The sequence below is a fragment of the Falco rusticolus genome, chromosome 16, assembly GCF_015220075.1.
Source record: "Falco rusticolus isolate bFalRus1 chromosome 16, bFalRus1.pri, whole genome shotgun sequence".
NCBI classification, from domain to species: domain Eukaryota; kingdom Metazoa; phylum Chordata; class Aves; order Falconiformes; family Falconidae; genus Falco; species Falco rusticolus.
In genome coordinates this window covers 4642503-4656738 of record NC_051202.1, presented here as the reverse complement: position 1 = coordinate 4656738, position 14236 = coordinate 4642503, and the positions used below count along the sequence as shown (strand labels likewise).

The following is a 14236-nucleotide window of genomic DNA, read 5'->3' as shown; positions in this document are numbered from 1 at the left end:
ACGGTTGGAGAAGTGACTGAAATTCAGGCAGGGCTATAATTATCCTTGAAGGCCCTTTGCTGGAATGGTGACTTGGTTCTTTTGATTTTTGAATGAAGATGAACTTGATAATTACATACGTGTTTAACCTCCCTCTGCCCTTTGAATCCCATGCCCGGTAGCTAAGTATACATTTATATACATATGTATATACACACGTATGGGGGGAACAGTGTCTACTATCACCAGAATGAAAAGGCAGGATGACAGCACAAGCTAAGACTTAATTTTGTGAACGTGAAGTGTGCCAAGACCGTCACCTACGGTGGCTTTTGACATCACATTGTGACTTTCTCTGTCTATTGCATAGATCCCTTCCCCGCTGCAGAGGTGAACTCCTCAGGGTCCAGGTCCTGGTTTTGGCTTCTGCATCCCAACCCAATTACCAGATTTGAGTCAGAAAGGTACCTCAGCTGCATCACAGCAGGAAACTGATGGGAGGTTTCTTCTCGTAGGATGTAGTAGCATCTACGCCAGAATTCTATTAATGTTACAGTTAATTACTGAAGTTTCCTGCAATTACTGACAACCAGACTTGATGACACAGGTGGTTTTATTAGCAGCCATAAAGGTACACCTAGCTCAGCACCCCTTTCTGACAACTGCCATGAGCAGGCCACTTTGGGAAGGGCACAAGGAGGGAACAAGCCCAGGGTAACACACAGTGTATTCCTCCAGCCCCAACAACCCTCTGCTCAGGAAACCTCTGTGCCCAGAACGTTTATTAAACCCGTCACACAGCCCTTTCCAGTTCCACATTCCCAGGCAAGTTACAAAAATGTACTAACACTCACTGTTGGGTTTATTCCTTTCCTGAGCAATATGGCCTTCAACCACTGGCTCCAGATAATCTCTTTGCAATGAAGTCAGCCTGCTAAAATCCCCTGGCAGGTGCTATATTTGAACACCCACCTCTTCACGGGAATCTAAGCACTGTACACGTCTCCTGTTCCAAAAATCAATCACCTTCCCTCATTCCCCCCCTCCCTTCGCTGTCTCAAGTAACAGGTAGTTCCAGGAAACACAGCGCAAAAGGCTGGAAATGTGGGCGCATCAACAAAGGAGACCCTAGCATATTTCATCACCGTAGCAGCTGAAGGAATTTATTCAACTCATTCCTGAGCATCTCTCAGCTGGTTTGAAAGGTTTATTGCATCTCCTAGGGCTCGTTAACTGGTTAATTCTTTGCCATTAAAAGGAAGCAGAAGTTTTATGGTTTTCATTCCAAAGCACATTTTGATTCATCTTGAAATTAGGCACATTTCCTTTCCTATCATCTTGGTTTTATTTTTTCCTTTTTAATCTTTTGTAATGTTCCCTCCCCGGGTTTTGGGAGGCTTACTTTTTTTTATTATTATTATTATTATTTTCTTAGTACGTTACTGGAATCAGAACTATTTGTTCAGCCTGGGGAACGAGGCCTCCCATCAAGCTCCCCTCTAGCAGTGTCGTTTTCACAATATTACAGCAATAAGGTGAACTGTCACGCAAGCCAGGCCTTTTGGCTGGTTAATGGACCGGCGCACGCTGCAGTGCAGCTGCTCAGCTGAATTCCACACATAGCAAACAACCGTGGAAAGCTAAACCTGCAGCCCTGCAGGACCAAGGGAAACAAAACAGAACATCCTGAGCGCCACTCCGAACTGCCTAAGCAAAGGTGATAACCATGGCTATCAAGTACATGTAACGATACTTAGGGACGAGACCAAAACAGAACCAAGCAAAGCAACGTAACAGAAGCTTAAGGGCTATGTTTTGAGCCACAAGAATAGAACCTGAAACAGTCACCCACAAGATGACATTTAGGCTGAGGCAGATCACTCTTTAATTGTCCAGGCTGCACTAAGCAGTGAGGAAGGAAGGGCACATGCAGAGGATAAAGCGCCCCGAGAACACCCAGCACAACAAAAAAGGTGCGAACTGCATCACGAATGTGTCCCCTTCTTGAAATTTTGTGCCTAGCTGAGGCTCCGACAACTTCTAGACAGCTGAAATTAGTCAAATAAATCCCGTCTCCCTTGCCATATTAATGCATGGTTACGTAAAAACCTAACAATTAATATCCTCACCTGAAGAAATACAGTTGCTTTTACCCCAATCATTCTTCCTATTTTTAGCTCCATTTCGCAAAAACTCATCCAAGTATTTAATTAAAAAAAAAACAAACAACAAACTAAAACCAGTAAAAAACCCTGTAATAATTCAGACTAACTTCTACCGGGAACCTCTTTTCAAAGTACTCATTTCTGAAACTCCTTCCTCCACCTGGCAGTGACAGTTACACAGGAGGTGTAAACCAGCATGGGACAGAGGGGTTAAAGATTTCCTTCTTATCGTTCTGTAGGAAACTCCCCGCCACCCAGCCAGTCACCTGCACGTGTCATTTTCCAATCATGCAGACCCCACCATCCCCTGCACGTTCATAAAAAGGCTCAAACGTTAAGAGATTCTCTTCTAAGGACTTTTATCTCACTCCTAAATCCACATCCTCACATTCAAATCACCAGGAGTGAGAAAGAAGCCCAAGGCCAACCAAACAGCAAGCTTCCTTCCAGATGCTGTCTTCCCGATTTCCAAGTGACCCACATTAAATTTATTTATGCTGTTGATGAGTTGCATAAAGCCCGAGCCTGCTATCACAAGCTGCACTATTTCCTGGTAACATGCAACGTTTTTATCTGAAGTGTGACTTTTGCACTTGGGAAAGTGCAATAATGGAAGAGGGGCCATAAACCACGAGTTGGTTCCCAGAGCAGATACCACGCAGCGCCCGCCTGTGGGATCGGCCTCTGGCACCGGACTCTGCTTTTTAAGACTGGACTTTTTTGTTACGGCAGCTTATGCGTGAACTGTGTGAAAACAAAGTGCAAAGTTCAAGCCTGAGAAACGTAAATTCCACTGTGTTGCATCAGGCTAGGAAGGTAGATAACCACGTTTTTCAAGCCCTGTGAGACCAGCCACATTCTCAATGTTGTGGGTATGTCTGCACTAGGGCACTTTGGCACTCCAGGACTGCAAGTGGTACCTCCTACACCGGTACCACAGGCTGGAGCCTCTGCAGAATACATCCATCTCCTGGGCTCTACCCACCTAATTCTCGGGGGATGGCTTTGTTTTTAATACAAAATACTCACAAACGGAATAAAGATACTCCTAATGCATTCATATTTGGACTGTGTGCTAGTGCTTTCTGTTTAGATCAGTCACACAACTTTTACAGAAAGTTGAGCAGGGGGAAAAAAGCATCCCCCTTGTTAAGAGTGGAGGGATAAGAGCATGAGCAATTCCTGTATGGACTGCAACATTTTTTCTCATGTTTGTTCCCCCTACAGCTGTAGTGTTTCGAAATGCAAATTAATTTTCAACTCCCTGCTGTCCTCTGGGTCACTCAGGCACAAAGAATTTCTCTTCTCACAGCTGCAAGCAGGGTAAAAAAGAAGGGGAGAGAAGAAATGTCTCTTTTCTTAACTGCAAGCTTGTATCGCCTGCTCAGTGATCCCCTTCTGCAAGTACTTTCCCCAAACAAGTAATTCTCCACGGGGACCCCATGTACCTCTTTGTAATGCTAACCCCGTACCCCATAATCTTGAGTTCCAGCTATTCAGAGGGCAGATGGTGAAGCAATAACAGTGCCTGTTATGTTTGGAAATTTGCCCAAAATAGCTCAAAACTATTGGCCTTTGAAAGTATCAACTTGTGCTCAACTAGTTTGTGTCGCAGAGAATGCATCTGCACGAAGCAGAATATTCTCTGCTCATCTGCAATTTGGGTCCACTATCACTCTTTTTTTGAGGCCGCTGGATCCGTCTTTTATGTTACACGAGACTGTGTGTGCAGAGGCACATACTACCAGGTCAGGAGAAACATTTAGGCGCCTAAAACACGCAGGCTTTTCACCATTTACAGAAATGCACCAGTGAATTCGGCACCATTCAGTTTCTGCGATGTCTGACATGTTTAGATCTGCTGAAATTATGCAAACCCAACCAAGAACCAGAATAAATCCAGGGGAAACATACAGAGAGGTTTACTCATTTCCTACAGACATTCACAAAGCTACTCTGGATCTAGCATGCCACTCAAAGTTAACACTTGAGTAAATACTTTTTAATGTTTATACCACACTCTTTATCTTCCAAGTACTTCACAAGTATTAGAAACTTACCCTTGTGGCACTTCGGGGGCAGATACAGATCATTAGTTTGATTTTACAAGCACGGAGATAGAACAGGAGATATCAAACAAGTTCCCCGAAGCCACGAAAAGCGTGTGAGAGATGGGGTTTGAGCTTGCGAGTGCCCAGCTCACTGGCCAGAACTTCTGACTACAGCTTAGGTCACTGATTGCCCAACCCCTTTGGAGATGGATTTTGATTTTAAAAAAATTACTATATATTGTTAAATACTGAAAGGCAACTGGTTTTGGCACGTCTGAGGCCGACTGGTTTCAATATATTGCCTGTCTCCTGAAAAAAGGGAGCCAAATGAAGTAACGGCCAGCAGGATGAATGGAAGCAAATGGCTAATATTATCCATGAGCTCAAAGGGGCTGTTAAATCACAGCAGCCCCACCGAGTTACTGCCCCAGAATGCAACTTTACAACTGTTTTTTCCCCCGTTCACACTGTGTGTGCGCCGAACTGTAGCGAACATGGACTCAGATGCAAGTGAAAATGCTGAGACAGACCAGTATTCCTTCACTGCGTAACATAAAACAAGCAGGAAATGATAACGGATTATAAGAATTGGGGACGGTCAGTTTGGGCTCCAACATGCAAGGCAAATCAGTAAGAGAATGTGCTAAATTCTCCCCTTTACTAATGACATCTCAAGCACAAAAATAAATCACTTGGGGAGTAGGAAAAGTTTAATATATCTCTATGGCATGCAGCTTATAAACAACTTTTAAAGTTTCAAGTACTGGAAAAAAAAAAATACTGATGGAAACCCATGTCCTCCCTATCTAAAGGCAGCTGTCTCCTGAACTCGTTCCTGGCCATGGACAGACCAGTTACATTTTCTTGTTAACCAAGTAAAATATTCCGGTGTAGGATTTGCCCTTTCACTACTGGCTGTGTACTACACAATTAAGTTTCAGTTTTCTGAACAGGACCATGGCACACAGAAAAATCCCATTAAGGGAGGCAGAACCTGAGGATTTCTGGTTTCCTCCATACCTGTGTCAGGTAGGCTTGCCAGAAAACATGAGATACACCCACTGATTTGCGAGCAGTAGCCCTGTACATGAATCCTCCACTTGCCGTGTGTTTTATTTATGGCTCTCTCTCCCCACATATCAAGGAGAGCACTACAAAAAGTATTGGATAAGCAAGGATACATGATTTTTCCTGTTGTACCAATGGAGAAGTTAGTATCCACTTGTTTCTTTAAAAAAACCCCACCTATATTATGGCAGATGGAGTGAACCACCTTCCAGATACACCCATCTGCTTGGAGAACTGCTAGATGCCTAACAGTAAAGGAGATGAATCCTACTTTCAAGGACTTGCCCAAAGTCACACAAGAAATGCCTTGGCAGAAAAAAGAATTCCAAACAAATCCTTCAACACTCAGATTTATGCCCTAATCATTAACTCCTTTAGGCATCTAGATGCTTAAAAATAGAGACAAAAGTAAAAGCAGGATGCCAGATCTGAACCTACCTGGAGGTTTGAAACTTTTTAGTTCTCATTCCAACTTGTCAGCTTGGATACTCCGACAATACCTATTAAAGGTACAAAAACGCCCCAAGAGTTCATTCAGGGAATGAACCATCTAATATAAACCTTCAGCCTCACCCACAGCCAACATTCTCCTCAGCCCATTGTAACAACTATGGCCAATTTCATCATTCTGATCTAAATAGGACGGCTAATGCACACAGCCTACCTTTTCCGTGCAGCAGTTCAATAAACCTTTGTGTAAGAACAAGAAGTTATTGCTTAAACAAATCTATTGATGTGGTTGCCAGCATTCAAGTCATAACAATTCCAAGCATATTTGGGGAACTACACTCGGGGGTTGCTGTACTGCCACGTAACTATTTGCTGCTTGAACTGCAGCGGGCGCAGGTAAAGCTTGAGGATCTACTTCTGATGGAAGCTCTGCAAATGCTAAAAAGTCTTTCTGAAGCAAAAATCTTGGGAGCAAAGCAGTTCCCTAGCACACGGCGAGCAGGGGTTTCACCTGGGCCTTTGGAACATAAGTTGGAAGTGCTTGTATTTCAGGGGCTGCCTTGTTTTCCCAGTTAAAAATAGTATTTAAAAGGAAGGAAGGGGAAAAGAAACAATTCTGTAAATATTTATTTGATTTTTCAGCAAAGTTTGCTTTATTTCTTGGTTTGTCATGTTCAATTTTGTTCTGCAGCAGTAAGAGAGGGAGTGGAAACTGGTTAGATTTACTCTCTAAGAGTTAAAATACAAGAAAAACTAACATTAATAAATATGTAAGACTCAGCTGCCCTGAATTCCAAATCAAGGCTTCCTTCACAGATGGCAAAGACCCAAAGCCAGCCAGGCAGGCTTTTATTATAACGAAAATTATTAGCTAGTAAAAGGGACTCCTCACATTAATACTAGGACCGAAGAGATGACATGTAGATTACCAAACTTATGCTTGAGCTAAGGAAAACCAGATTTTTACAGATCCCTGCCAAGACACTGCCCGAGACCTCACTCCTTGTGTTTCTCTGTGCTGGTTAACAGTGTTCTCCCTATACTCAAATCTGCAATAAATTAGCATCAAAGGCAACTACATCACCCAACTGCAGCCAGCGGATTGCTCAAAGGGAAGGATAGCACCAGAGGAACCCAAACAAGCCGTGATGTCACCAGAAATCCCAAGGTGCTGTTAAGGAGCTTATCTGAAGGGCATAATAACCAGCACAAGAGAATAAAACCATCCCTTGCAAACAGTTGTTGCTAGTGCCCAGTATGTAACAGGATCAGGTTCCCATATCTGCTATAACATGACCTTGCATACAGTTCTGGAAAGTATCAGCTTTCATTTTATTTTTTCTTTAATTCTACCCAACTTGTTCAAAATACCTGTGAATAAATGTAGGGAACAGGGAAGAACATGAAGGACAGAGAGCAAGAATCAGGTACGTCAGTAAACTTTGTCTTTTGCAGGCATTTACTTCTTCAGCAACAAACCAATACCTTTCCCTGCTGATTACAGATCATTGGTATTTTGTAATAATTCAAAAATGAGGTATAGGTCCTTCAATATGGGAAACTTGTCAACTAAAAATCAGTGCCGTTTTTAAAACTATCTTTTCCGGTTATGGAAGTTTATGATGTATCAATGCAACAAACGCATAAAGAGGTACAAAAAACCCCATTTCCTTTAAGCCTACAAAATCCCCTGTTAATACAGCTGACACTATCGGGTGGATTACCTCATGAAACGAACACCCAACACCCGCATTTCAGGGGATGCCAGGTTAGCCTGCGCTCCGCTCAGCTGAGGGAGAAATGATCTCTCTTATCAAGTGCCAGGCGACGGGAACATTTTCAGCACGCAAAAAGAACCGCCAGTATTTTATACCCCATCCTCCGCAGCCCAAGCAATTCCAGTACGTTATTCCCAGCAGCATTTGAATAAAAAGTACACTGAAAACTAATCCCTCATCTGCTGCAGCTCCCAACTCCTTTCCTCCCAGAAGAGCTACATGGCTTTCCCCTGGCGTGCCGACCATGCGAGAGCGCCGCCTGAGCGGTGGCCAACAGATCCCCACGACCAGTGAGCTCAGGAAGCCAGAGAGAAACGGCACCACCAAACCTGCGACCGCCCAGCTCCCCGTTGGCACTGCGGCTCCATCCAGCCCGCCCCAGCCCCTTGCACAAAGCCGGAACGCCGCGGCCACGTGCCCTGCCAGGGACAGCCAGCAACCTGCCCAGCGCTCCAGCCTCCCGGCCTCTCCATGCAGCCGGGCACGAACTCCCTGCTAACCACGCAACTGGGGGCTCCGACACTTGTCATAAAACCTCAGTTTCAGAATATTTTGAGGCACAAACGAGGACGTGGTACAGATGCTGCAATGCAGCATTTAACCAGCTCCCACAGTAAACAAACACATCCTCTGTGAGCACAATTCTCTCTAATTGGGGTCGAGCTAAATTTAAGTTGTATTTGGTTTCCTTTGAGAGAGAAAAATTTAGGGGGGGGGGAAAGTCTCTCTGCCTACAGAGGGAACAAGGCCTCTTTGCGAGTCAGGGATTATGCTGAATTTGCTGCACCTCACAGCTCTACAAAGCAAACTAGCATGGCAGGTGTCAACAGCACCAACCCAAGTGGGAACGTTTCTCAGAGCGATGAACAAACAGCTACTCCCCGCGAAGCTTGGTCTGCTTCCAAATGATGCTCCATTGGCAGGGGAAGTACTCGAAACCCAGGAGCCAACATATGAATAATGCACTAAAATTAAATGGAGACGGGCCTCTTAAGGCAGGCTCCATTGGGTGACTAAAGCTGACTGCAGTAATATTGTGCAAACCAACAGACTCGAAGGGAGCATCACCACAACTTTTGCCAGATTTGGACCCAACAGAGAAGTCAAAAATCACTCATATCAAACCCGTTTTTACTTCTGCAGGTACCAGCCCACAATTCAGCACTGACATGTGACAGAGAAGAGGAACCAGAAGGACAGAGCGCTGTTACTTTCAGTGGAAGCAACACATCTATGTACACCTCAGCCCAGCGCTGAGGAGCACCGTGGCTCCCAATTCCCATTTTCCAAAGTCACTTGGAACACAGAGGACTTTGAAAAATAATCCTGTGATCTGCCCATGACTCAAACCCTCATCCAAGGAACTGGACAATGACGCTTCCTTCCCCTCACTGCTGTCTTGTCTACAAGTGCCTTTGGGAAAGGACCGTTTCACACCACATGGAGGTGTAGCTCCTAACACAGAAGGGATCCATCATTGTTTAGAGCTCAAAGTGTCAGCATGTGACAAACTGGAATTAAAAAAACACAACAAAAAAAGCCAACCCACAACCAAACCCAAACCCCAGGACACTGCCCGCCTCCAGCTGCCAGCCCAGTAACGACTGCACCCCCCCCATGAATCACCAAGCATACAGAAAGATTTTAAGGTGCAGTACTCATCCCTACTGCTGTTACTGTAACATTTGTTAAAATCCTTACCTCCCTCCCTATAGCTGCTTACAGGGTCACTTCTCAGATCCATACACAACAATTAAAAAAATGACAAACTGCACCCTCACCAAAAATGAAAAGGCAGCAGCAACACCAGCCTACGTGCTCCACTCATCCCATCTTACCTCGACACCCTCCCCTAAGGACAAACTCCGTATACGGATGTTTTATACCCTGAAGTTTAGCAGATCCAAGTTCTGACCCACCAACCTGAGAGGAACCTTTCGGAAGAAAGAGCACTCTGTCTTAGCACAAGACTAATCTCAAAACTCAGGTAAACTAAGGCGCATGCGTCACGAGCTCAGAATGTGGCCCACGCTGAACGTACAGCGTGTGTGCGTGGCTTTGCAGGATGGTACCGCCTGGGCTCTTGCTCCGTAACAGTGAAACAGGTCACATTTCTGTATCACTTTCCTCTTACACATTCAGGCCAGGCACAACGGATGCAGAACGAGAGTGATCACTTGCTGATCCCACAGAGAGACAACATACCGCAGTAGGTACAACATTTCTTCTCTGTAAATCCCCCTCTGGATATAGACACACGATAGCAAACACACTCTTCTCCTAGCTAAGCAATCTGAGCCAGCTGCCTCAACACAGTGTTTACTAAAAAAATACTCGACCTATTTCAGTTTTTGTCCTTACCCTTTTTTATTATCTTGGTCTACCCCTCTCTCACCCTTTCCTTTCTAAAAGACAAGCAAAGTTTCCGATGGTCGTGACTGCAAAATTGGGAGAGCTCATGTTGTTACACAGTGAATGCTTGAGAATTTAGGCTCTGTCAGCTTCCCAAAGCTGTTCATTAATAAAGTTCTTAATGTAACTCCAGTTTGGTTCAATATTGCATTTCTGAGGCGCGCATCAATGCCTTGCCGTTCGAAGGCAGTGGATGGCATAATTTTCTCCTTCAGTCCCACTAAATCTTTTTGGGTACTGGACAGCAACCCATCAAAACAAGCAATAACCTAAACAAATCTACGAATGTGTTGGGTTCTTTTTTGTTTTTCTGAACTGAGATGTTCTATGTTGTAATCCCAAAGCATTACCGGTAGGTACCATGCACAGACTTCAGCTACAGTACTCTGTGCTCCTATAAAAATACTTGTTTATGTTCTGGTTCTGAGGTGAAGAGGCAGGACAGCATCTTTGCTCTGTCTGATTCAACTTTGCATCTCCTGTGATATCTCAGTCCCCTTTCAGTAGATCAGCACTGCAGTTGGCTCCAAGGCTGTGCAACATCAATGCTACAGCTTGGGAGAATCTTAAAATGCTGTGCATGCACGGAGCTTGATTCACAGGAATCCAGAAATGTCTCCAGAAAACCAATCCCAGGGATTATGTCACTTGGAATACAGGTCAGAGAGCTGAATCACACAGAAAAAAACCAATCCTGCTGTGTGAAATGGAGACATGCCCCTGTTAGCAACATTCAAATTGGATCTGCTTCACTCCAGGGAGTTAGGAAAGAGTTACCAAATGAAGGGTGAAAGCAACTGGCAACTTCTCAGATGAAGAGACCTCGTTAGCACAGCTCAGTCCCAGTCACTCTGCTGCACCTCATGGTAGAGGAGTGACCAGAACAAGAAGTGAGCTCCTAGAGACTGTCAAACAGGAGCCTCCAGAGGAGTTCAAACACTTTAGTTCTGCTTGGGATGTGTTTTTAATGTTAAATAAAGTGAAATGCATACCCCTCAAAGCCAGGGGAAGAAGTCAGTGCAGAGGGCAGGGAAAAGCTTTAATTATTGCTGACTTGTGCCTAACAAAAATGGACAGGAGGAGGGCTGGGGATAAAAGAGAACTCTCTCTTTCCCATTAATGAGCTCACTCTGCTGGCATGCCTCCTGCCCTCCAAGATTGCTCCCAGAGCATGAATATAAAATCAGGCTCTCGAGCTACCCAGTGGTGTAAATTACCTACTCCTGATGTAGCTCTTACATGGGTTACTGTCTGTTTCTGTCTCCAAACCATCCAGTTTCTGGCTCTCTGATGCTTTTCAAGCCCCAGCAATAAAGATCTCTACTGGTTCCAATTAACAAGCCAATGAGCTTTGCCACAGTCCTGACTCCTTAAGAACAAGCTCATATTATGCACCAGCTGGTAGTAAAATACTTTGTGTCAGGCAAGGGAGTGCACGTTGCTGTTACCAACTGAATCGGTTGGAAAAAGTGCAGGAAACAGCTCCCCACCCTTTACCATCCCTTTTCCAGACGGCTCTCATATGAACAAGGAGTGTGAAATACCATTGAAATCAAATTTAACAGAGAAACTCCTTTCCTACCCCACACGTCACATCACTTTTCCTTCAGCCTGCACGCAAAAGCTGGGAGACACCAGATTAACAACATAAGCATAAGAGGTCTGCTGAACAATCTACTGCGGTAGGCAAGAAGCAAAAATACGAAACAGATCAATGGGCTGACATAGCCAGACAGTGATGCTACACCCATGGCTGACTTCCTGATGGCTCTAACTCCTGGGCACACTGGCTGCAGCCCATGGCCGCTCCATGCTGCTTTTCTAAATGACCCTCAGTGTGGCCTATTTGTGGGAATGACCTTGGCTAGCGAACCGTGAAAGAATTCCCAGTCCTCTGTTTGCCACTTGTTAATGACTTCACAGCCTCGACTGGAGATGCCACAGCGAGGGGGTTGGAAAGAGCACGTGAACTTAAAATTTGTCCAAGGAAGAGTAGGAATAACTGTAATTTTTTTCTTGGAATGGACAGCTCTTCTCCTACCTCCCTAAAGTGCCAATGGGAAGGCAAAAGGGACCGAGAAGAGCCACAGAAAACTCACCATAACAAGCTGAGAGAAAAGCTGTGGAAAAACATAACATCCAGTTACTTCCTGCTAACTTTGTGACATCAAAGGCAGGTGAAGGATTTATACTGCAAACTGTGCTAGAATCATACAAAGGTAGTGAGTTATAGAAATGTATGGATCTAACATACCAGTTAATTAATTCATTGACACTGACACATAAATTTTATCCCCTGCAAGAAAATATTTAGTATTTATTCGAAGACTTCAGGAGGTTGAGAATTCATCTTCCATAGTTCCACCCATCTTCAGCAGTCCCACGCTGAGCCACGATGCTTGCTTCTTATTAGGATTAGCTTCAATTTATATTTCAGCCATCGATCTTTGTTCCACATTTCTCCGCTAGCAGCAACTAGCCCTTTGCTAGCTATGATCACCCTGAAATAAGATTCCTGATGGAGGAAGAACTCAGGAATGGATTGTTTCTTACCATCATGGCCAGAGTTGAGAAGATGCTCTCCCAGGTCACAGCCGAACACCCTTTCCTTCAGGATCCCCCGCTGTTTCAGTTTCTGTTTTGTTGGGCGCGACTTCATGAATGTACGAAGGAAGGTGATGAGCTTGCCGTGTTTTTTCGACACTGCACAACAAAATTAAAAAAAAAAAAAAAGAGTTCACTTTAGATTTGGCCCAGTCAGGCAAGGCCAAGCATAACACATGCTACAGAGCACACAAGAACTGGATTAACATTCGTATCAATTATTAACAGAAACAGATTTTCCAAGGTCCGATACTAAACAGAGACTTGGCTTTTGTTCTAATTCTTGGCTAGTACAGAAATAACAGGAGACAGCTGTAATGGAAGAATTTAACACAAAGACACGTTTATCTGCAAAGCAGCTTCAGGTGGGAGTGTACCAAAGTACCGTCAGGGCATATTGGACGGTGGGCAGCACCTGGGAGCTGCAGTTTTCATCTCTGGAAAAACGAACAAGGCTAAACTAACAATGGCAGTAATCTCACCTACACTGACAAACACAGTTTATAATCTACAAGCAGAGATAAGTGCTTTGTTACTGGCTCTCATTCTAGTAGTCTTAAGTGTCTCCAGAACAAACAAATGACTAATATTATGCAAACCTAGAGGACGTTTAGGTCTAAGTGCTACAGACTGCCCTTCCAGCACACCTGCAATTTTAATGAAAACCTCGTTGCAGCTGTGTAGGTACAGTCCTTCCCAGGGCATTATGAGCTCCCCGAGTCTTCTCAAGCCATTGCAAGACAAAAACATTAGTGTCTTTGTTTTACTTAATAGAAAACTAAGGCAGCTGACATGAAAAAATGCAGTTTATCCTTTCCAGAATGAATACAAGAAGTCTACAAAGGAACGAGAACATAGCTCACGAGCCATCCCTCCCTCCAAACCTCCCGCTCCATTTCTCTATGCAATATCGTTACGCTGCTGAAATCAGTCACTCTTAAAACCACCCAGTCCCGCATAATCCACAGTCAAGGAAACGAGAGTCACACAGGGCAGAAGTGGGTGACACAAATAAACTCATGCAAATTGGAAGGAGGTTTGAATGGGAAGCAGAACAATGCCCTTGAATGTCAACTTTTCTTCCTGAGGCCCACTCTGAAAATGAGAGGGCTCTGGCCTTCCCAACAAAAGTGCCATTGTATACATGATTTAAAAGCAGTTTAAATTCAACAGAAGAGCTCTTTTGAAAAGAACAAATCACTAGGTATAAAAGGCTGTGCTTTGTGAGGAAGCCTTTACAGCTCCAGGAAGTTGTAAAGGCTCCTGCAGCACCACACGGCACTACCAGCAATTGCTCTCCCGGGCTCCTGCCTCGGATCCCAGAGAGGAAAGACAACCATGTATTGCACCTGCATTAAAACCCGAAGTACTGTGATCAAATTTCAGCGGAGTAATGCCATTTCAAACAAATATCAAAAGCAATGAAGACCCCTGGTGACAACGGTGTATCTCCTCAGTGTCACTACTGCTCACCAACAAGCACAACTTGAAATTCTGTGAGCAGCTTTGGAAGCTGGGACTCAGCAAAATACAGATTTATGCAGTAATGCTTCATACAGGCAGACAGGGTATTCTTCAGCCAGACAACATGAAAAACCTTGTCCCCAGAACAAGGTTATACCACTCGATGCTTCATGATGTTTTAAGCCCTTTAAACAGCCAAGCATTTTCCCCTCTATTTTACCAGGTATCGATGAAGTCCCCCTATTTACATCAAACCTGATTCCAA

General features: G+C 44.3%; 1 protein-coding gene across 6 annotated transcripts in view; it reads right to left on the bottom strand.

Annotated features, from left to right (window-relative positions):
* ARHGAP32 (Rho GTPase activating protein 32) overlaps positions 1-14236 on the bottom strand; it is a 257950-nt gene that overhangs the window by 23826 nt on the left and 219888 nt on the right. For all 6 annotated transcript variants that reach the window (XM_037409775.1, XM_037409776.1, XM_037409774.1 and 3 more), the window contains one exon: positions 12457-12606. In XM_037409775.1, coding sequence (XP_037265672.1) covers positions 12457-12606 — 150 coding nt within the window. The remainder of the gene's footprint in view (positions 1-12456; positions 12607-14236) is intronic.